Source organism: Tyto alba, unplaced genomic scaffold (genome assembly GCF_018691265.1).
Source record: "Tyto alba isolate M040663 unplaced genomic scaffold, T.alba_DEE_v4.0 Super-Scaffold_7, whole genome shotgun sequence".
Classification (NCBI taxonomy): Eukaryota; Metazoa; Chordata; class Aves; order Strigiformes; family Tytonidae; genus Tyto; species Tyto alba.
This window is the reverse complement of record NW_024881328.1, coordinates 41,264,780-41,288,230: the sequence shown is the minus strand read 5'-3', so window position 1 is coordinate 41,288,230 and position 23,451 is coordinate 41,264,780. Positions and strand designations below refer to the sequence as shown.

Sequence of the window (23,451 nt, the reverse complement as noted above, 5' to 3'; positions counted from 1 at the left end):
ATCTTTATAAATGACAGCTAATCTCCAGCAGTCTGTGCTAATTCAATTTCCAGATGATTTAAAATGATAGCTTCCTACTTTAAGACATAGACTTCTTTATGAAAGTGTTTTGTACAGGGTACTCTTTCCTGTACCCACTGCCATTTCTAAGGCACTATAAATTCTGGAAGGTTTTCACAGTACCCTTAGGAGATCATTCAAGTTTTAGTCCAGTTAATACAATACTGGCTGCTATTTCCATCCCCTACGAATTTTCCGAGTTCAATTACGTGCAGAGTATTTGTGGCTTTACACATAGGGAATAGTTTTTGCAGGTGAGTAGTCTTAATTTCATAACTGAAAACGGTAGAGATGGAGAAGGACAGTGGATTGTTTGGTAATGAGGGAAGAAACTCAAAGGTATAGACATTAATTTCTTTAAATTACTTGCGGGTCATCAGATGGCATGACAGATGACACGTAATATTTCAAGAGGGAAAGCTGATTTGCCCTAGTTAAAAGGTACCTCCTCCAGGGTTACTAGCCTGGAATTTCAGCCTTGGGGAAAGGGGATGTTACATGGGAGTTATATGAATTTTTAAATGCTTTTCCTCACTGGGTCAACAGGTTGTAAGTGCTATGTTTTCACAGGAGTACTAGGTTTTAGATATTTATTTTTCATAGAGGGATCCATAGATTTTTACTCTGTTTTTTTCATAATTGTTTATTGTCATTTTGTAAATTGATTAGTGGTTAATATCCACTGCAGGCCAACCAGTGACAATCCCCACAGATTAGGCAGCTGCCTCTGTTACCTGGCAATGAGTTTTCTGAGTGCTATATTAGCCACTAGGTTAGAGGTCCCTAATTTTAGAAGAGAGATCAATAACTCATAGGTGTTAGATGCTATGTTGTTCTTTTATAGATCAACAAAATGTTTCAAAGTTATTTTTAAAGTAAGGTCAGGAGGCTAAGGATGTTATGTTTTCACTGGCTGGTCAAAAGATTCTGGTATTTTGTTACAGACAGGGTCATCCGGCGACAGGAGCTATTTTTGTGCGTGTGTGTATGCAGTGCAATTTATATCACCTATTCTAAAATAGTGCATGATTATCTTTGGATTAATTTATATGCATACCTCTAGCTCAGGACTCAAAAGACAGCCCAGTCCACTAACGTGACTGCTAACATCACCATCTCAGCAGCATTAGTTTTCACTCTGCAGACTAGTAGGTAATTCCAATATCCCTGAATTTCAGAGAACAGCTGTGACTAATAATTAAAATATGTTTATTTGAAGCATGACACATTTTAAAAATTATTACTTTCAAATACTTTTGCCAGGAGGTTGAATCTTTTGATGCCTGGTTAAAAAAACATAATATGACCACACCTTAAAGTCTGGGCCAGGGAGTATTTGGGTTCAACTCAAATATCCTCTGTAACACTGAGCAAGTCATAAACATCAACTGGAGATCTGTAGAATGAGGCAATAACACATTGCTGCCTCACAGGACTGGGTACTGCAAAAACAAACCCCAGGAAGATTCAGGTAATGAATTGGACTGCTTACATTTGTTCCACATAAACTTGCTATTCCAGTGTGTAGATGTCACACAGAAACTGGCTGTTTCCAACAACAGTATATAAAATAAGTGTTTTAGAGCTTGGCAAGTGTAGTTTAGCAACTATCAAAACTGCCAGATACAGTTCTAGAAGAATAAAAGTCTTCATGAATTACAGTGAAGTTTAAGTAGTAGTTTGGTAGAGGAAAAAAAAAAAAAAGGGATGGAAAAGTCTAACTGAAATGCTTAGATCTTTGTGAAAACTGAGCTACGTCCTTTTAAATATTTAAGAGACCTAAGAACAAAGCAACCAGTCTGAGGGGATGGGAAGACCTTATTAATTGTAAGTGTTGGGGGTGGGTGTGTGATTAAACAAAAATGTTTGTTGCTATCATTTTAGGTAAACTTTAGACAGACTTATAAGGGTCTTTAAATTATTTCATTGTAGGCATCTGATATAAATCTTTCTTAATCAAGATCCCTTAATTCAATGATGTTTTCAAGATTTATGCACTAATAAATTTGAATTTATGTGCAAATTGAGATAGTTACTGAGCTATTTCTACATAAGAAGAGAAAAAAGTTCCTAATGTAGAAAGACCAAACTGTTTTTTCTAAACAATTCTGCTACTGAAGTGAAAGCAGGCTAAAATTCAAAATACAAGAAACTGCTTACACTGTTCTGGTCAGAAGTTGTACTAGATTTGATTTTGGTGACCTTGAAAAAGGAACCTTATCCATGGCCAGATTAAAAGTAAAATTATTCTGAACAACCACCAGGTAGTATTGCGTGTCCTGCAATAAAAAAGCACTAAGTGCTTGTGAATGAGGCAGGGGATTGGGCTGCATGGAGGAATTAGCAGCTGTTTACTAAAAATAAATACGGTGTTGAACAGACTTGGTTCCCTAGGAGAAAAAAACCCCAAACACAGGAAGTTTTAACTGGAAAGCTATGTACTCTAACAGTGCATAAGACAGAACTGCAGCTATTCTTTGAAGCTTGCAAGAGAGTTCTTTCCACTCAGAGGACTTCTGGTCATGCTCTGTGCAGAAAATATTTCTTTCTTATGTGCATTTAGAGCTAGGGGAGTAGCTGTCAGCTCCGGCAGGACGGGCTGGAGATGAGCACTGGTGTTTAACTCTGAATGCCAGGCTGGAGTCTTTATCTACCACAAAAGGATGCTGCCCGTGCCTGACCTACCTGAGCACATTATTGCAGGGTACCTGCAAATGCTGCCAGTACGTAATGGGGAGATGGAGGTACTCACAATGACTGGCTTTAGGCACCCGATTCAGGTGCCTGAATAGGAACACAGGCTCCACACACAGTTAATAGGCTGCTGAGTTGCCCCGGGAGGCCTTGTGAGATATACAGGAACACAACCACCCCAATTCAGCACTTATCTCCATGCAAAAAGTTAGCATGAGTAACCCCAAAATGCTATATGCTCCCAGAGCTCAAAGCAGGTATCTTGTTAGGAATGGCAGTACTGGTGTTTAGATGAAGTTTGGGTGATAAACGCGTCCCCCGGCCTCTCATGAACCCCCTGACTTGTTATTACTTGAGACAGCTGTGAAATTTGGGAGTCTCTATTCTTATTAAGCTAACCTATTGACCTCTGCAGTGTTTTTATTCCTAACGCTGGCATCCACTGCCACGTTGGGAAGCACTGTTTAAACCCTCTGTGTGAGGGTACAGCCAAACACGTTTTCTACAACTTGGAGGAGAGTTATTTGCACAAATACAAGGAGTTTGTGGATTCGCATTTCAGCATTCTAATTGAAGACTGTTAGACTGTAAAGCCTCAGCAGGGGATCCAAGCAGCACACTGGGAGCACTGGAAAACGCAGCTCCTCCATCACCTACTCATTAGCAGAGTGCTGGATGATCACACTGCCAAGTCTATGTGGCAATGTGAAACCCTCCTGCCCTCTTGTTGCTACTTTGCAGGGCCTCTATGCTCCTCCTTTATTGCTCTCGGGACTTGCTGGATGGGAAACACTGGTGTGGCTATTGCTGGTCTCCAGTTGCAAGGTGACATTTCACCCTGAGTGCGTAGAAAAACACAAGTAATGTTCTTAGCCAGTTAAGGAAAGAAGCATAGATGAATCTGAGCGTTATCTAAAACTCTTGCTGACTTCAATGGGGTTCTGATGTAGCATTCAAGTCTGGGATGAACAACTCCTCTTTAGCCATAAAACGGCTTTATGATTTATAACGTGTAAGAAAATCCTAGTTGTTAGAAGTCAGGGGTCAGGCAAAACTGTGTTGGTGTGTATTTAGAAAGTAAGTTGCACACTTCCATCTCTCCAGCCATCCCAAATCAGGCAGTAAACCTGATGCCAGTAATTTGTCTGCAGGAGGGAATAATGGAAACTTTTTGTCTGAGGAATTTTAGCAAGCCACTAACTCTGCTGAGTGGGGAGCAGAAAAGATATTTTTTAATTAATTGTTTGAGAATCGAATCTGCATGAAATGCAGCAAAAATAACCCCGAAAGCTTTGATCAGGCACATTGTACGACCGAGGACTTCAATTTGGCTCGTCTGACCTTCAGAGTTCTGCCATGCTCTTCACTTACAGGTGATGGGACAGATGCTCCTTTCCATTTCAGGCAAGTGCATGACTTCCACGCTCCCTTCCAGGCCCAGCACAAGTGATGGCTAACGCACTTGTGTATCTAGGGCACACACTGAAGACAAGAGGTTAGAGATAGACAAAGGCATCAAGTGTAGAGACGAGGGTAGAAGAGAGATGGAAAAGAGCAAGATGTCCTTCTGTGAAAACCACTTTTTAAGATTTGAAACCCCCTACTTCTGGATGCCTTCTCAAAGTGAAGAAACAGCCAGTCTCCTAGCTGTAAGTGTGACTTATGTCTGTTAAGTTACACACACACTGAGTGAAGCAAGTATATTCATGGTCCATTTTTGTTCCTTTGCTTGAAAAGATGATTTTCATATTGAAAAATGTAGTAAAAAATAATTTGACTAGCTGTAGATTGTGTAGGTGAATGAATCCACGGACACTTTCCATGAATGAGGGGAAGACAGGATAAAGAGTTGTAGGAGCATGAAAATATTGATGCTGAAGCCTGACCTACAGAATAGTGCTTTTGAACTATTTGCTATTCAGTTGTTATTTTGTCGCCCTCGGAAAACCCAAGAAAGCCACTGTGTGAACATAAAAGCACTTTGGTTTTAGCTTGGCTCCTTTCACTTATATAGAACTGTATCTTCCTGTATGATTAGCTTGATGATTCTGAGAGACTCCTAAGAACACTCGAGGTACTGAGAGACTCCCTTCCTAGATACCATTTTTATCTAATGTCCTCATTTCTATGATGTTCCGTAGTTTGAGCAGCTGCACTGTTTGACCTTATAAGAATGACATTCAGATTAAGCTGAAGTAGAAGAACATTCCAGCTCTAATTGTTATCTTTTTCTACTGACCTTTGTATTGACTGTTTCCTTCCTCCATTATTGAAAGGAAATTACTGGGAGCCATTTTCCAGCCTTCCTCCTCTTCCTAGATTGGGGAGAGCAGGAGGGTGTGGTGGGGTGAAAAGAAAAAAGCAGAATATTAAGATGTAGAAACTTTGCAAGTAAGAAAAAAATGTTGCAACTTTAACTGGATTTTTAAATATATGTTTTAATTTGTTGATGAGACAACAGCATTTTATTCCTCAGAAATCTTCCTAGTAGGCTATAAGGAAGCTTTATCCCACTGAGAAGGGGGGGGTGTGTCTGTTCATCAGTTGACCTACTAAGGTGACAAGAGTTAGTTAGGCTTGTTTGAACATGTAATATAGGTAGTATACTTGCAACATGTAAATGAAATCGCCTTGTTATTTTTTTCAGTTAATCTTATTGTAGGGCCGATCTTCCTCACTATCCTCCCTCCCCCTGCCCCCCCCCCCCCCCCCCCCCCAAAAAAAAAAGGAATTCCCAACTTGTGGGCAATTCAAAACTCTTGAAACCTCATTTTAATCTGTGATTAGAAAGAAAAATAGTGCTATTGGTGTATCTTTCAAAATAAAATATTTTGTTTCAACTTTATCAAAACATTTTGACATTTTCCTCTCTAAAGTCAATGACACTGACACGTTCCTGAAATAGTTTAATTTCATTGAACCAGTACTTCTGATGGAAAACACTGTCAGAAATTGAAGAAAGTTTCTTCATGTTGTATTAGTTTTAAGTCCTCAAAATGCTGTAACATAATAGTTACTAGGGGGGAAACTAGATCATTGTTTGGGGAGGAGGTGAATGTGGGTTTATGCAAGACAACACAAGTTGTATCAGACTTAGCTAACCAATGTGTAGTCTGTAACCCCCTGGTTGTCAGTTAGATAGAAAATGTAGTTCTTATAAGTAAAATGAAACAAACCCCTTGTATATACCTCTATAATTAGGTGCCATTGCATACCTGCTATCAGCAGATACAGTTGCAGCCAGGTCATGTGAATTATTAAAAGTCTGTTTTTCATTAAAGTGTTGTTATAGTAATTAAAGTCTGGGCCCAGAAGGACATGCAAAACCTAAATACATTTATCTCTTCTACCTTATACTCTACAGAAGTATTTGAAAGAGATTCAGGAGTTCCTTGACTAAACATCACGAACTCTTTGGGCAAAATATAAGCAGGAGCTTGAGGATTTGACACCCAGAGCTCAAATTTCCAGTTACTCTAAGGTATTCTCAGGTTTTGCAGGGTGTGACGTTTTGAGATTCATCCTTGGATCTTTTGCAGAAGGCAGAACCCATTCTTTTAACATTCTTCCATGATATTCTATAAAAAATGATTAAAACATTGTGTTCTAAGAGGAAATACTGATAACTGCTAAGTATTAAAAAAAAAAAAAAATTCCTGCCAAAACAGCCTAAAAATGGGTTATTCCTTTTTAGCCTCTTAATAGCATAGGACACATTAATGTTTCTTTTGTTACAAATAAGCCAATAAATCATTTTAATTACTAGCTTCAGTGATTTTATACACTGATGTAAATAATATTGTTGTGTCAGTTTCATTGATTTTAATCAAAACCACTGTGTGTCTAAAGGACAGTTGCAGAATGCTGTTCCGTGTTCCCTCTTGCTTCTATTAACAGCATAAGAGTCAATGTAATACGAAGAACTTCTTTTCTTTTGAAGTCAGTTGATGTATTTTTCTATGTTCAGCTGATTGATTCCATGCTTGTTCTGTGTTAAGTGCACTAAGGCACTTTGAACCGACAATATGCTTTTCAACCTAAGCAGAGATATGGAAATAACAGTTTGAATATATTTCTGAGGCTTTCCAAAGCCTAGCCCCACACTAGGAGATTCTCATTCAACAGCAGGGAAAATTTTGAATTGACTCCCCTGTGCGCTTTTGCTATGGAGATTTTGCTAATGGGTTTCACTAAGGACAAAACGTGTCTCACTGTTAAACATTTCTGGATGAAAACTAGGGATTCACAGCCTTGCTCATGTTCAGTGAGACAGGCAGGTTGCAGCGTGTTACTGGGAGAAGCAGTCCAGACTAGTCTAACGTGTTCTGCTATTGAAAAGAGGGGTCATACGGTGCTGAAGTTGTTGTTTTTTTTTTTTATTTTATTTTTTATTTTTTAGGTGCCCAATGGGAAATCAAATCAGCACCTTGTAGAGAAAACTAAGTTACTTTGATATCAAATATGCCTTTTTAAAGATTGCTATCAAGCTTTTCAGAAATATTTAAACTTCCTTCTGGGATCAAACTCTTGTTTTCTTTAAGAACTGAAGTTAGGAGCAGGGCTTTTTTCTGCCTGCATCACTATGACTTATAGCCTATACTTATTTTAATAAGAGTCCTGCTGTTAGAACTTTTCCAAATACTTCTCAACTGGTCTTAGATACTATTTTTTTCCCCTGTCAGTATTATAACCTTGGAGAGAATGTTCCCTTTGTTCTTTCTCAATGAACCATAGAGAACCTGATATAATGGCTCAGAATTTTACTTGACAGGACTTGTGATGGCTGAAGAGACGAGAACGACGTGAAGTTATAAAGCCCCAGAGCTCTATATTGTTATTTCACCCCATTTCAAAACAACCTTGCAGAGACTGTGAGCAGATTGAGATTAATTTTTGATATTGTTGGTTCTTACCTAGTAAAATGTGCAAAAACAACAAGAAATCAAATATATCACGTGAAAGTCAGGTTTTTAAGCAGATGAGCGAGTTGCCATCCCCTTTCAGAAGCCTGGGCTGGGTTTGGCATTTTTAGTGTACCTGAACATCAGTGTTTCACTTTGACTTACTGAAGTGTCTGCAACTGCCTTTTCTAAGATTTTTGCCTTCGTATGTGTACTTTTATATGATCTTTTCCATCAAGTTCTGCAGTGTATGTGCTGATTTAAGGGGTTACACCATGAAGTGGTCCCACAGAGCTGACCTCGCCTCTACCACAAGTCCCTGGAAGTCTTATGGACAACAAACAACTTGGTATCAGTATTATTTGGCTTAGATCTGCAGGTATTATGCTCCTTTCTCCTCTGTTGCTCCCCCAGGTTGGCTCTGATCTGCCACAAAGACATGACGAAGTGGCACCAGTAATCACCCTCCATGCTTGGAGTATGATGCCTTCACTAATGCTGTGACAGCGTGACCCTGATGACAAATGACTACCTGAAAACATGTATGACCAGAACTTCAAAAGTTTCCTCTCTGCACAGGAGCAGCCACTATCCTTCCTAGTTGGCAATGCAAGATCAGGCCTAAAGAGCTTGTAAAACACATCTGTGTGTGCTGGCCCTTCAGCCTGCTGTGCGTGTTCATTTACAAAGGGGAAAAACCCAACCCCAAAACCCCAAATGCTGTTTCGTATGACTCAAATAGCGTTTTCAACCAGCGAAGATGCTATCCAAGTTACAAGTTAACACTTAGATATCTACCTCCCAGTTAAATAGACCGATGCTTCCTAAATTCATGCAGTTTAGGTTCCTGGATAGCTGTTATGAGAGCTTTGGCCAGATCAATGGATGTTGTCCAAGAAAAGTATCTTTTTTGTTACATGTCTGTTCCAGGGTTAGGACTTAAAATTAATTTGTGTAGAACTTGCAGTGAGGAATAAGCTTTGCCCCAGAAAACTCACCCTTCTCCTCCACATACTCAGTGAGAGATTAATGACTCATTAAAAAAAAAAAAATATTTCAACTTTGTTTATACTATAAAGTAAATGAGAAACAAAAGTTGCTGCTTCAGCAAAAGCCTACAATTTTTGTAGCATAGCTTGCTTTTGAAGATGCCCTCTGGTCATTGCACTGTTTCACAGGTGTTATCCTCAGTGAAGTTGCTCCTGAAATAACTTGGAAGCAGACCTTCTGTGAAACCAGCCTCAGCATATCAAACCTTTCAGGGAGTATATCGTACGTTAAGTGGTGTCCACTGTGACTTGAAGCAAAAAAATAGTTCGTACCCTAAGAATGTGGACTGAAAATGCACGACTGCTATTTACAGGCTTACAAAATATTGCCTTGCAGTACAAAAGACGCAGCTGGCCAATACAGAACTGTACTTATAAATCAGTTGGAAATCCACACAAGCTCTGAGGTTGATAACTGAGTGAGACTAAGGTTCTTGTTTCCTAGTTCTCATGTGCAGGGGTGTTAGTTACTAACTTCTCTGTACCCCACATTAAAAGTGGAAGTGATTGGTTGGATAATCAAGCATCATTTTATCTTCACAAAAAAAAAAGCAACAGTGCTTTGAAGAGTGCATATATGCTGTCTCGGCAACGATGTCCAAGCCATGAAGTGTATTTTTCCCCTTCATCTATGTCTCTGGCAGTCTGCACCTACATCGGCTCATCCCACTGAGCTGAGTCATGGCCCTGCAGATGGTCACTCCTAAAATATGAGAGGTAGAATTCAGTTCCCCAGCATCATCAAGGTAATTGAAAGGCTGAGAGGGACTAGCCTCAGGCCATTCCTGTGTCTTCTGAACCGAGGCCGAAGCCTTGGTGACCACACTGATGTCAACTAAGAGCTTCTACCCACGTGTGGCTGAATAGGCTGGACTTTGGCTCTGGTTTCACAAACTGCTAACTGGTTTCTCTGCAGGAAGTCTTACTTTATTTCCTGTTTTCTGTGGGTTTTTTCCTTTTGTTTTTTCCTTCACTTCTTTTCCTTTTTTCTCTTTTTGGGCTTTTTTCTGCAAAGCCATCTTCTTTTTGGCAGCCAGTTCCGCAGCAACCTGAAAGAGACAGAAGGGAATGTGAAGAGCTGGTCAAATATTTTCACGTGCAAGGTGTGTTAAACATGTGTTGAAAGAGTTTTGAACCAGTGTGTATTTTTCCTCCCTTGCTTTCACCTTTCCAATATTGGGGAAACACGGTATCCAATACATTGCTTGGTAGCCCTCTGTGAACTCCAGAGTGGCTGACCATTACAGAGAAGTCCTTTTAATTTATGCTGAGGGCACTCCCACCTGCAAACTTGAGCATAGGTGCTGACTATCCCAATATATCTTTGGGAAAGAGGCAATTTCTAAACCCCAAACCATGAGGGCTTTTATGGAGTAAAACCAATTCCCGAAACCACCCAGAAGCACAATATCCTAATGATATACAACTTAAGGTTCCCTCTGGACTTGGACTTGGATTACGAATTTGTTTTAGCGTTTCTAAGGCAGATGGATTTTATAGAGATGGATTTTGAGAGATTGCCCTGAGGCATGTCTAATTTCAATATGTGGCTAAAGACTGAAATTGTTCTAGTGGGTGAGAGACATTCAATAGAGATATTGTGACAAACTCTGACAGACATACATGGATATCTCAGCATCTTTATCCCTGAAAGCTAGTAGCAGCTGATAACTGGGTACAGCTACATCAATTTCCATAACTTTAGTTCCTGGCCATTTATACTTTATTATCTGAAAATGGCAGAGGGTGAAATTTGCTTTTTCTACCGTTCTCTTGTTCCCAGGCATCTTTCATTGTGCTCTCTTGTCCCTGAGAGGAATTCTAAGATCATTTACTGATGAGTGTAAATCAGAAAATCTGTGGCCATTGAAGTTTATTAACGGACCATTAATATTGGCAGTACCGTGAAAGAGCAGAAAATCAAACATTTTCAATTGTAAGACAGGTTTCCTGCCACAGTAAAAATATTTGTTTTCTAAAGAATGCCTTTTAATGCATTGAAGATTGGACACTGGCAGGGGACAATGACAAGGGCTATGCTTTGCAGCCAGTGAAATTTCATTAGTGGATTTCCCCAAGCATTTCAGTATCTTACATTTAATTAAATATGGTAATTTAAACCCCAAGCACCATTCAGTCATGTCTTGCGGTGATAAGCAGTGAAGCATTTCATTCCCTGGGATAGATTAACAGATTGACTAGAGTTCAAAATAGGTTTTTAGTGTCCCAGCAGGCCTGTTGTATCCAAAACCAACAGAGCTACTCAGAGTGTATCCTTTACTGTAGTGCTAGTACCCTGCCAGAAATCCAGCCTTGTCACCTCTACCCTCTGCTCTGACTGCCCACCAAAGCGTAACCGTAACAGTTTCCAGCATCTCAGGGGTGGGTTTATCCAGCAGGATACCTGTAAGCACACATGACTGGCAAAAGGTTTTAATTTTCAGCAATGTTTCTGAGTTCTACTGGTGATATTTTAAGTATATTCAGACTCTGATTGGAATTATTTGCTGTCGTGTTTTTATACAGATGACTGATACTGGAAAGGGTTATACAGAGTTTCTGTTCTCATGAACCTGCTATAATGGGACTGAATTGTCGAACTGTCCTTGTCCTCTGTCTTTCTTTCATCTGTTTAGTAAGGTGGCAAGAAAAATAGTTTGTTTACTATTTTCAGAACTGCAGTACGAGCTATGGTGCAAAATCTTGAACTAACTGCTCGTATAGGGAACAGAAAAATGGGGCTTGCAGTTAGCAATGAATGAAATGTGCAGTTACACGAGAAGCCACCTGCACGGTGACTGCAGGCAGAGGTTGCGTGCATCCAAATAACACCCGTACGGTCTCTCTCCTGGATGCCTTGGCAACGTATAGGTAGCCTGAGATGCCAAGTAGTTTTGGTGAAATGCTCCAAAGCCATGCAGCTGGCAATGCTGTCAGCATGTGGAGCCTGGCACTTCTGAAGTGGCTCTCTGCTTCCCAAAAGAGAATGACAGAGCAAATATAATTTTTCCTTTTTCATGTCAGATACGCTTTCTCCTCTGTACTCCTTCGGTGCAGCTTCTCTAGCTCTGCTTTCACCTCTGCTCTAAGCAGCTCCATAATTGCAGAGGACTGGGAGCTGGGGTGAAGCTAGCTGTGTATCTAACCTTAAATGGCTTGTACTCTTCTATACAGAACAATTTCCCCTTCAGCTACAAGAAGATGCCTGAAGAATCTGACAAAAGAGGAGGAAAGAAAGGGAAGGGCAAGCAAAGGTTAGTTTGAGATACTAAGCAATTCACCCACATTATAATATAGGGTTTTTTTTCCCCTGAAGAAAACTTCATAGTGGAAAGAAAAGTAGATGTCTTCCTAAATTATTTTAGACTGCCCTTTTCTTTGCTAGGTTGCCTTTTTTTTTTTGAAATGGTGCTGAAAGCACTTAGAAAACTCTTAATATTGAGGAAGAGAATGTGCATCAGTAAGAGCAGATGAATTTTAGCCTCTTTTTTTTCCCTAGTCTTGATGTAGGACTCCTGTTGTGCTAGTGATGACTCTTCTCCAGTAACATTTTCTTTTGAGGCTGAAAAGACATTTTCCTCTAAACTGATATCCCACAAAAGTCAAATTGACTTTTCTATTCATACATCAGTTCAAGTGTGTTTCCAAACCCTTGCAGTGCAAATCCCCTTATTTGGGAAAGAGAGGGGCACTGAAACAGAGTGCAGCCTCTGAATGGAAATGCCTCATGTTGGTTTATGTGAGCCAAGTATATGAAAACCTCCAGCTGCCGGTGGGACTCACTTGTGTTCTGCTGTCCTCAGCCATGGAAAGCTTGGTGTTGGCTCAGGAAAGATGATACTTGAGGTAAACATTTCTTCCTCAAGAACAAGCCTTTCCCTCACTCCCTGAAAGAAGACCTTACTTGAACTTTTTGTCTTGGTTAGTGGTGTGGGAATAAATTAAATGCAGGGCTGGTGAGCTAGAGTGAGTTTGGGAATTCTGGATCTGCAGCTGCGGCAGGTGAGAGACTGCCTCAGAGCCTTGTAATTCTGGTTCTAACACCATTTTGAACAGAAATACTTTATATGCAGACTAACACTAATGTTCCTGGAGAGAAAATGTGTTCTCTTTGAGTATTAACTCTACAGAAGCAGCTATTTTGAAATCTAAGAGAAAAAAAAAAAAAAGTTTCTTCAAGAAAACAGGACTGTTTGAGATGGAGAAAGATGCCATCCCCATGTCCCAGAGTAGTGTGCCAAACATCAGACTGCCCATTTGCATCACCTGTACATAACATGTAATATGCTGTAAACATGCTCCCCCCTATCCTGCCCCCCTAGCTCGAGGACACATAATTAAAACTCTTTCTATAGGCGGATGATTTCTGTAAGGTGGTATTATTTTTTGTCAGTTGGAGATGTTATTTTTCATCACGGTGGTCCTGGGACTCTGTCCCATCTAGTTAGCTGAGGGCCAGTGTTTTGGATTTACTCCCTCTCACAGGCATTTGTGAACTTGTGTAGCTTTAACAATAGTCTTCTCCTAGCAAGGCATTTCTGAGCTTTGTTTACTTTTGGCTGTGCACCTGCAAGCAAAGTTTAAGCTGTTAAAAACAACCATAGTATCTGTTTCTTGCAGGAACGAATCAAAAATGTTGGGTGGGATTTCATAGCATTATGCGATCTTACAAAATCTTATAATCTGCTTTAATAGCCGTGTATTTTAGTCCATGATTGATATATGCTCTAGTCTTTTGCCGTTTGGCAGATGTTGCCCAAATGTAATTTAACTCACTCTTGTTTCTGTTTTCTGGCGAATGCTTCAAAATGTTAGTCTCTGTTGAACGTATTTATGAAAAATCTGTTAGCTTTGCTTGGTGTAGATCTTTTTTTTTTTTTTAGGGAAAGTGGTGGTAGAGGTGACAAGGGGTTGTTGATACTGCCTGGATTTAGGCACAAAACCTAGACTACTGACTTCAGCCAACAGAGTTCATGATCATAGGCAGTGGAGAGCTGCTGGACTCGGCATCTACCTGTTGAATGCCTTCATTGCAGTGAATTGTCTGGCGGTGAATACAGATGCCTGTTGTGCCGTTTAACAGACTGAGTACCATTTCTGTCCTCCTGCATGATTAACTTGAAATAATCAGCATATTTTAAGGCTTTCAGGTGCCCAGCTCCAGCTGATGGCACTGTGTATTTAGTCCCCGTGAAAATCCAGCCTGATCATTTCTAAAAGGAGCATCCAGAATAGTGATGAGCAAAGGAAATAAAGGTGAGCATAACTGTAGGCACCTACTTCTATTTCTGAAAAGTACACATGGTGTATTTGCTATCGAAATAAAAGCATATTTGCAAAATGTTGGATGTGGAAAAGTACAACTGCAGAGCCTCTTGAGTTCTCCTCTGACATTTAAACCTGCTCGTGACACATTCGTTTGTTAAAAGTAAGATATTATGTTTGGGGGGGGGTGTGTGTGTGTAAATATTGCAGTACTTGATTGCATAATAGCATTTTACTGTCCCTACCTGGGAAATAGTCAGGGTTGCTAATAAATTTTAGCTAACTACTGGGGATCTCTTGCACTGCCACTTATAATCAAACTGATTACTGGGATTCATGGGGATCTTGAGCTGTTGGTAATTATGAATACTAATTAGCAGAGTAGTATTGCACAGAGTGCCAAGTGAGGATCAGGAGCATATGTTTGCACAGCAGCTAACACATACTTTTTCTCACTCCTTCTCTAGATGCTGCTGGATCAGATACTGTGATTACAGCAATGTGGAAATGACTTTGTTCTCCATGCAGCGAATGAATGTACAACCAAAATCTTTGTAAAGAAGCAACTTTTTTTTTCTGCAAAGTTATTTAATATAGGAAATGAGGAGGAGCTGGGAGATGGGGAATGCGCCTGCTAAATGGCAACTCTCTTGGCTTATTTTCATGGTGATGAGACTTAATGAACTACAGGAAGAGATCATAATTTTGTTGGCAGCAGTATAAGGGCAAAGCTAAAAATTGTCACATCTGATGATTATCTTCGGAACAAAACATAAAAAACCATTAGGGATAGACATCTGGAACAGATGCAGGGAGATTACACTGATGTCTCAGAATCTTAAATTTCTCTTGGAGAGTATGTAAAGTAGAGAAAAGCTTCTTTTCAGTCAAGAGACAGTACATATTTTTCTGACTAAATCACCAAGCGCTTTGCATCGGGATCTCTTTGGCATATCTTTTTGAAAGGTATTTGTAAAATGTCATGAAAGCAGTTTGTGCAGAAGGCCAGCTACATTACAAAGTCAAGTAAGGTCAGAGTTGTCAAAGGATAAAGAAATATAGAATGTATAATAATGCAGCAATGGTTCGTGAAGTGATTAATTTGTATTTTATTTTCCCCAAAGTGTCTTTACCTAAGTCTTATAAAATGCTCGCTTTTTAAATACAGTTCGGTCTTGATTTTTCATGGAGTTTAACTTGGGAGTAACCAGCCCATCCACACATGGTAATATATACAAGAGGTGAAACCTTGTCTCCCCTGAAGCCAAGGACAAAACTCCCATTAACTTCAATGGGGCCAGGATTTCATTTACTAGGTTGCCCTGTTAGACCAGTGTGGAACGAAACTAGTTGCCTTAGGGATTTTTAATATGCAGGCTGACTTAGATGAACAAAAAATATTTTACTTGTCTGACATTCAGGTAAAATCATGAAAGTACTGAACTTTCTTTTGCCAACTGCATCCTGAATGTCTTTTAAATTTGTGTGAAATATGTTCTGGTCTTTCTGGTGGTGGCTAAAAAGGGAGGAAAAAATGTGCACAAAAATATTTGAAAATCACATAATTATTAGTGAAAATTGCTGGGAAAATAGTTACTTTTTTTTTTCCTCCTTCCAGGTATGTTTCTTTTATGCAGGGAAAACCAGGCAATAAAACAATCTCTCTAAACTTTTGCCTCCCTTTATTTTTAGTTGTTGTTGTTGTTTTTTTTTATTATTTTTTTTTTTAATTTTTTTTTTATTTTAATGCAAAAAGAAAGCAGATGCCCAGGAAAGACAGCAAAATAGCTGAAGGAAAGAATTCAAAGCTGGGAGTAGGACAGGAAGAATGTATTTCTCCAGAATCTACTACCATATCCAGTCTTGCTCAGTATAATTACTTGTAACATTTCCTTTGAGTTGTGTTTATCCTTGTTGGTAGCACGTCTAATTAGCATCATGTTCCCTAAAGCCTTCTCCAGCAATAAGCCATACTTACTGGGTGGCTCCCCTGCTGCTGGGAGCAGCCAACAAAGCCTCCTTGACTCGGGCATGTGTTTCTACTTTAGAAGCTGAAAATTTAACTGACGGGTCTCTCGGTCTGTCTGGGACTGAACAACAGAGTGGCTTAGATACAGAGGCCAGCAGGGCTGACCTTGGCTAAAACCAGGAGCGTGCCCTGAGCTCAGTTTTAGTGTGGTACAGAGAGCTGTTTTAGCAGTTTTACTGCCTATTTTAGTAAGCAAAGTAACTAATGGTTAGAGTACTGTGCTTTATGCTGGGCTAGTCTGTATTTACATCCCGCTCAAACCACCCAGACTGCTGGTATGCCCCAGGCTTTTCCCTGTGATCCCAGGAAGGACTGAGTCCAAATTAGTGTTTTACCATACCTGTGTTAGCTCATCGGTTGCAGGCAGCGATGAACACAACAGTCTCAACAGGGGAGCTTTAAGGACCACAGAGGTCAGTTTGTGGCCGTTCAGTTTTCCTAGCCCACTAGTAGCCACCACGCCTGGTTCACTTGGGCCAAATCCTGCTCCTTTGTGCAGGGCTTCCTGTTTATAATTTCCCTCAATGGGCTCATCATCCTGCTAAGATCACCGCGGCGGGTGGAAATGGCCCCAAGTGCCGACCACTGTCCTCACCGCTTTATCTGGTCTTAATCACTTTGTGTGGCACCCAGATGATCAGAGGAAGAGATTATCAGCCACTTCTATTAGCCAAAGAAGTCAGAAGAGGAATTTCCCTGGGAAAAACTGAGTTCACGACAAGAATACATAAGATAAACTAAGATACTTCCTTGACTTGAATATTCAAGCTCACTTAATGATCCTTGGCAGTAAATCAAGGCTCCGGCCTGCCTGCATAAGAAACTCTTCTTTTCTTAAACTAAACTATTGCTAGAGTGTGTTGATACTGAACGCAAACACATTGGAACCAATTCCAGCCTCTGGGGTAGCTTTGGAGGCCTATTTTAAACCAAGACTCTTTAAACTGTTTAATGTATGTTTCTACTAGGAGCTAGCACCAGTCTAACTACACGGATTTTGCAGCAGGAGAGCAACTCTCTGTAGCTGAGTCCTTTCCTCTTAGCTCCCTCAGACATTTATCTGTCTGTAACTTGCATGCCTGAGCACCTTCCACCATGCATAAGTGGCTGCACATCCTGAAAGGGAACAAGTTGTGGTAAGTGACTTTCATGGTTTACCCTGGAAGAAAACAATCCTTTCACTTGCACAAAAAAACCTCTTTAACTATAAGGTTGCTGGGGAACTAGAGGCCATTGTTATGAAAAATTGCTACTTAAATCAACAGACACGTTTTTGTGGCAAATCCTTTCTCAATCCCATTAACCTCTTTCATTAGAGGAGTGACAGTACCTGCTCCGGAGTTTTTTGAGAAAGAATAGCCACTGAACCTCCAGCCTCCTCCGTGGGATAGTCAGGAAACTTGCCTATGATATGCCTGTGTGAGAAACAAAAGTGGAAAATGAGCTAAAATCCGTAATTTTTTATCCAGTTGACAAAGATGTTAGATGGTGGGGAAGCACACCCTTCCTCGCCTCCTATTCAAAAACAGAGAGCCAGATCGCTTCTTATGATAGCGGATTTTTGTCCAGTAAATTCATTAAAACAGTTACCAACCCATGTCTCTTGTCCCATGGCCCATCAAACACTGAAAGTTCTTAGGGAATTTCTTAGGACTGCACATCGCTTCACAGCTGAGACACTTAGCTTAAAGTGTTCATAGTTCTGCTCTCTGCTTTCAACATCCAGCTTTTTTTAAAAAAAATAATTTTATTTAAATCTAGTTTTGATCTACAAATTCCAGACTGTATTTCTGTGTGAGGATCTCCATCCTTAAAAATTTCCAATGTACTTGCACAATTAGGTGGTGATGGAAGATGGTGAGGTGAAAATAAGTGACTTTGCAGTAAGGTTTCATGGATGGCATGGATAGCATAGGGTGCTTCCAGACCTTTCATAAAAAGATTAAAAGATATAAATAATAATTACAGTCCAAAGACCATTTTTAGTGACAAGACTCTTTAAATTCTTGCACTTTTGTAGCTTTTTGGATTGTATCAGTATGTGTCTATTAGGTAATATCAGGAAGATTTTCTAATTCTCTGTTCCAAAGAAAATTCTGACACTTCAGAAAAATCCTTGTGCTACTTTCAAATAGAACGGTAATGTTTCCTCTAAATTAAATGAAATTTCCCTTGAGAAGAAAATAGCTCAGAAAGGTCAATGTGATTCATAAAAATTGCTTTCATTTTTTTTAAAACAACTGGTACCTTGAGGGACTTTCCTAGTCTACTGTTAAGCAGTAGAATCAATTTTAAACTGAGATCCTTGGAACAGAGCATCTGTTATGTTTCTATAGTGCCATGTGTAGGGTTTGGATTCCTAGCTAGTATTAATATAATACCAATTACAAAAGAATAAACAAACATGAATTTGTGAGCATAAGCTCTGATTTGCACGTTCAACAATTACTAGTTCTATATGCCCACAGATGCAGAACTTTGGTCACTGCATTACCAGAAACCAGTCTGCATGAACAAAGGGGTCTCGTTGTTAGGGTGGTTTTTTTTTTTAATCTGGTAGGAATGGGATTTTGGCCTCAAAAACCTGCATCATCTGGTTTATTTAATGTTAGATCATGTTTCATTTTTTACAAACGGCCAGAAAATAGCTCAATTTTATGTTAAATGTAGTCTTGTTTTAAATGCTGCTACAAGTCTGGCTTATGGTAACAAATTTCTCAAAGTCTGATATTAAGGCTGTTGCTACTTTACTAATGCCAGCTGGAAGGAAGGAAAGGCAATATGCACTGTGGGTGAAGAATTAGTTTGGAGTCCACCGCCCACTGAATGTGGTATCAGTGCCAGCTTTCTCTATTTATTAGTGCTACATTTGGTATTTGTATTAGCTTTTTAACCTTTAAATTATTTACAGCTCTTGGAGATGGAAATATTTACCCGTTGGCTAGGAATGATGAGCATATATCTGAATGCTGTAGAAATTCTACCAAATTCTGAAATTTGAAAGTGGATTCCAGTTTGTTTATAATCTGTATTTTCTGCGTGATCCTTTGGCTTACAGCTGGTGCAGCTGTTTGGGATGACGTGGCTCATCTCATCTTTTTGTAGTGGCTACAGCAAGTGTTTATGGTGAAAAATAACTTGAGGTGAAGAGAAGGTAATGCCAATCTCTTCACACAAGTGGAAGAAAAGCGTCAGCCATTTACTAACCCGTCAGCTGTGTGGGGACTGGGTCTTTGGCTGGAGGCAATGCAGAACGTAGGTTCCCATGGTCATCGGTGGCCTTGAGAGCAGACAGCTACCACACGTTTCAGTCATGCCAATTCTTCAGGGACATCTGTTGTTTTGTTTTGTTTTGTTTTGTTTTGTTTTGTTTTGTTTTGGTATGGTTTGGTTTGGTTTGGTTTTGTTTTGGTTTTTTTTTTTCTGGATTTCATCCTTTCCTGTGTACTGTTGCTTAGCATATCAATCGTTGTCTGATGGTCAGAGAGCAGTATTGTTAAGTCTCATTTCCCTATCTGACCTCTTACGGGTTTTCCCTTTTTTCTTCTAGGTTTAAATGACTACAACCTCAATCTTGTAATGCCTGGAAAGCATGCACATGCATGACCCTTATAGACAAATTCCCCTCTTTATGAAACCCTCTGAGTTCAGAGGTTAAACCAGGGTTTCATTTGGCCAGTAAATCTGCACAGAAAAATGCAGCCATTGATCTTCCTGGTCAAAAGTCCACTTTAAATGTAATGAATCTCAATTTTCTTTCTCCATTCACTTTTTGGCAGCGTTCTACGCAGAACCATCACAATGGGTTGTCTCATGCATTTATCATAAGATGCTAATTTGGATTCAACTGGACCAAAACTATTTTGTATAAGCTCGTTTGATAAAAACACCAGGATAAAATGAGCAGCCAGCATGCACTCCACAAACAGGCAAAGATATTTTTGTATCTTTGTTCCATCAGATAAGCTACACATCAGCTATGGCTCAAGAGGGTCCCACCAGACATGTCCCACGCTGAACAGTGAACAGCTCTTGAATTAGGAGCATCTCCCAAACGTGTACAATGATTTTGAGCTTGCTTTACAATAATAGTTCAAAATTGTTTAAACTGTACTTGCCTTTTGAAACTTCTTAAAAACAATGAAGTATTCATGATTATAGCCAGTGCTAAGGCAATAATACTAGAAGGAAATGAACCCAGATGATGCAAGAACTTGCTCCAAACTGGAACCCAGCATGCTGTTTTGCTTTGCTGGAAATATAGAGGAGAGCTGTATGGTGGAAATCCTTCTCGGTTCCGCCTGTGTGGCACTAATGGCAGAACCATGCTGCAAACCAAGACTTCCAGAAGGTGGAGCTGCAGAGGTTCCCATAGCCAGCAGCTAGCCTGAAAACTGAACTGGGGAGTAGAAGAGCATTATACCTGCACCTGGATTGCTTGTTGATTCTAAAAGTTGAGCTATAACTACAGCCACGGTAAGGCTTTAGCCCACTGGAGATCACTTAAGTGTGAATTTCAGACTGGTTTTTATTTAGATCGCTCTCTTGGTTGCGTGAAAAAAAGAAAACTACTTGGTCTGCATTTCCTCTAATCTGCCCAGCTTTAGTTTTGATATTCATAGTACCTTGACACTTTCTCTGCACGTCAGGCACTATATCTAGCTGACAGGTTACTCACAAAGTTCACACAATCTGATGCTTTCTCTGCATGTCACTGAAAAGGGAGCACTATGCAAAAACTAAACTGGTAGTCAGGAAAGCCTAAAAGTCTTGTTGCCTGTTGATGGGGAGAAGAGAATGTAAAAAGTTTAAGCTCTTGATAAGAAGAGTATTGGAGTGTGTAATATGTTTGAGACGTGGTACATGTCAGAAACACCTGGTTTTGAGGCAAGTCAAAACTCAAGAATCTGTTACTTATTATTGCCTCGACATTTGTAGGGAAAAAAAAAATAAAATCCAACTGTGCTTTTCCAGCGTCTTGTAAAAATGTGCAAATGCCAGAACTGGAAGAAGCAACTCTTATTTTCAACGTGATTGCTTCAGTGGGAGTGCTGACAATGTGTTAAGGACTGCAAGCAAAAGCAGAAGCAAATTCTATTGGATTTCATATGAAGGATGCAGTTCTAGTAAAATTGTCTGCCTAAATGAACAAACGAAATGTGTCAAAAGTATGACTTTGGAGAAGAAAATAAGGTGAGACAGAAGGGTAGGGCTAGGGAGAAACCAACACCTTGGGAGACAGACTTCAGCAGTAGCTGAGGGAAGCCTTTATAGACTAAGGACTCCAAAGCTGACTGCTTCCCAGTCTGCAGGCAAGGAGCTGAGGATGGTTCTCGTGGGCAACCTGTGCCCCAGTGTCTATTCGCAGGCCACTGAACAGAAACCTGTGTTTGGGAACTTTGCTTGCACTGCTGCACATCAAACTGATGAGTGCCAGAGTTCACGGTAGGCAAAATATCTTTCTTTGGGCCAGAGCCACTGCTTTAACAGAACTACTAAATGTTTGTGTTGCGGAGGACATTGCTGAAGAAGGGAGCTTTAGAAACTGTGGTATGTGAGAAATCCATTACTTTTCTGGAAAGCAGTGAAATCCTGTCAATGGGAGCATAGCATGGGTTTGGTAAACAGCTTTACAGAAAAGCCATCTAATTGGAATGAATGGGGGCCCTAAATCTGAATCAAACCAGCTCAACTGGAAGAGTAAGGGGATGAACAAAGATCGAGGAGTGAAAAGAAACAATCTTCCACTCCCAGCTAAAAAAGAAAAGGATCCGATGAGATTTTTGTGCTGTTTCTTGAGTTACATTCTGTTCTCTGGTTTACTGTTACTGCTCTCCCCCTTTCCAAACCCACTCCTCTTATATATAACTTAGATCTGTCAAGTGTAATTGAAAAAGAATGATCTTTTATGGTCTGCAATGCAAACCCTTTTGTCTCCAATTATGTAGGATAGAGTTTTGGCTCTTCTTCTGGGTTCAATTTTTGTTTTAGTGCACAACCCAAATAAATGTCCAAGTTTTAACTAAGTTCGAATGGTTCTTTTAACATCCCCAAATCACCGCCAGACTTGGTAGGAGTCGGTGTGATTGGCAGGCTCTGCCGGAGTCTCTGCTCAGCCCCAAATGCTGCGGCACCTCAATTCTGGCCTATAAAATAAATTCCTTGTCTGGGAGATGACCCTACACCGTGCTCATCTCATCTGCTGCTTCCTCCCCTCCTCCTTCCAGGAGCATCACCATATTTTCTTATGTCTTTTCTCTCTATTCGACATTGCTCAGGGATGGTTATAGTTAAGGCTAAATATGGTTGATTTATGAGAACACACCATTGATTTAAACATTTTGTCTGGTAATAGACTCAACAAGTTACTACCTACTCTGTTCTCTGGCATGATTTTACATGTGTTATTTTTTTTCTTTGGCCGTGGCTTCACTAGCTAATTGCATAAAAGGCCTTGTCAGGAAAAATAAAAAATTGTTCTTTGGAGGAAAAAGAGCATTTAACTCTCTTCTGGGTAAGAAAGGATGTGGGCTGTGTGCAGAAGAAAAGACATGAATGATGGCTGTATGCTTTAGGCAGAGGGACAGCAGAGTGCTCTGTGCAGAAAAGGAACAAAACGAAGGGTGGGAGCAACCCTTTAAAGAAATAAACCCCTCTTTTTGTAGTTCTTGCCTATTACTGTAATCCCACCTGATATGGGTTATCTCAGACTACTTAAATAGCAGTGTTGGTTTATTTTAAGTGTCTTTGAGGCATTTTCTTTCCTTTTGTGTGTGTGGTTTCTTTAGCTCTTTGAAAATCACTTCCAGAAAAAATAACCCACGCAAAACCAGAATTACTTATAAAGCAAGATTAATTTCCACAGGATTCTTGTCCTCCTTAATGAGTTTGGACACAGACATATTGCAATTTATGTTTTATCTAAGGTCCTGATCCTCCAAGCATTTGCTCGTTATGCATGAAAGTAATTCTGTGGAGTGACTTGCAGGGAGAAGTGTTTGGAGGACTGGAAACTTTATTGTTCTGGGTAAATATGCAGCTTTAAAAATTTAAGATCGTGTTGTGAGGCCAACAATGTGCAAGAAGAAACATTCGCATGGAGGAATGAGTGTGAAAGGTTTGTGGGGAAAGGTGATATCCTTTATTACAGTAACTATCATAATTAGCAACAGTAGATGGTCTTTTGGGTACCCAATGCCTGCCTTAGATCTGGAATGGTAGAACAGACCTTCAAAGCCAAGTAATAGTTGAGAACAGTCGTTGGAGGGGACAGACCTAAATGTGGAATGTGGTAATTCTCTCTGATAGTTTTATTACATTTATTACATTATTGGCCAGGAAAGGTAGACCTTTGGCTGACCCAGTAGAGTTGTTAAGCTTCTTAAGTTCTTACAGTGAAATAGTCTGTTCTGCTTTGTCATAAAGTTGTTTTACCTTTTCAAGAATCCTCCTG

General features: G+C 39.9%; 1 protein-coding gene across 1 annotated transcript in view; it reads right to left on the bottom strand.

The window, feature by feature from the left end:
• Positions 1-23,451, bottom strand: part of IQCA1 (IQ motif containing with AAA domain 1) — a 112,289-nt gene that overhangs the window by 41,643 nt on the left and 47,195 nt on the right. The window contains exons 7-9 of the mRNA XM_033001308.2: positions 17,329-17,413; positions 9,631-9,753; positions 4,994-5,069 (exon numbers count right to left, since the gene is read on the bottom strand). Of these exons, the coding sequence (XP_032857199.1) occupies positions 4,994-5,069; positions 9,631-9,753; positions 17,329-17,413 (284 nt within the window). The remainder of the gene's footprint in view (positions 1-4,993; positions 5,070-9,630; positions 9,754-17,328; positions 17,414-23,451) is intronic.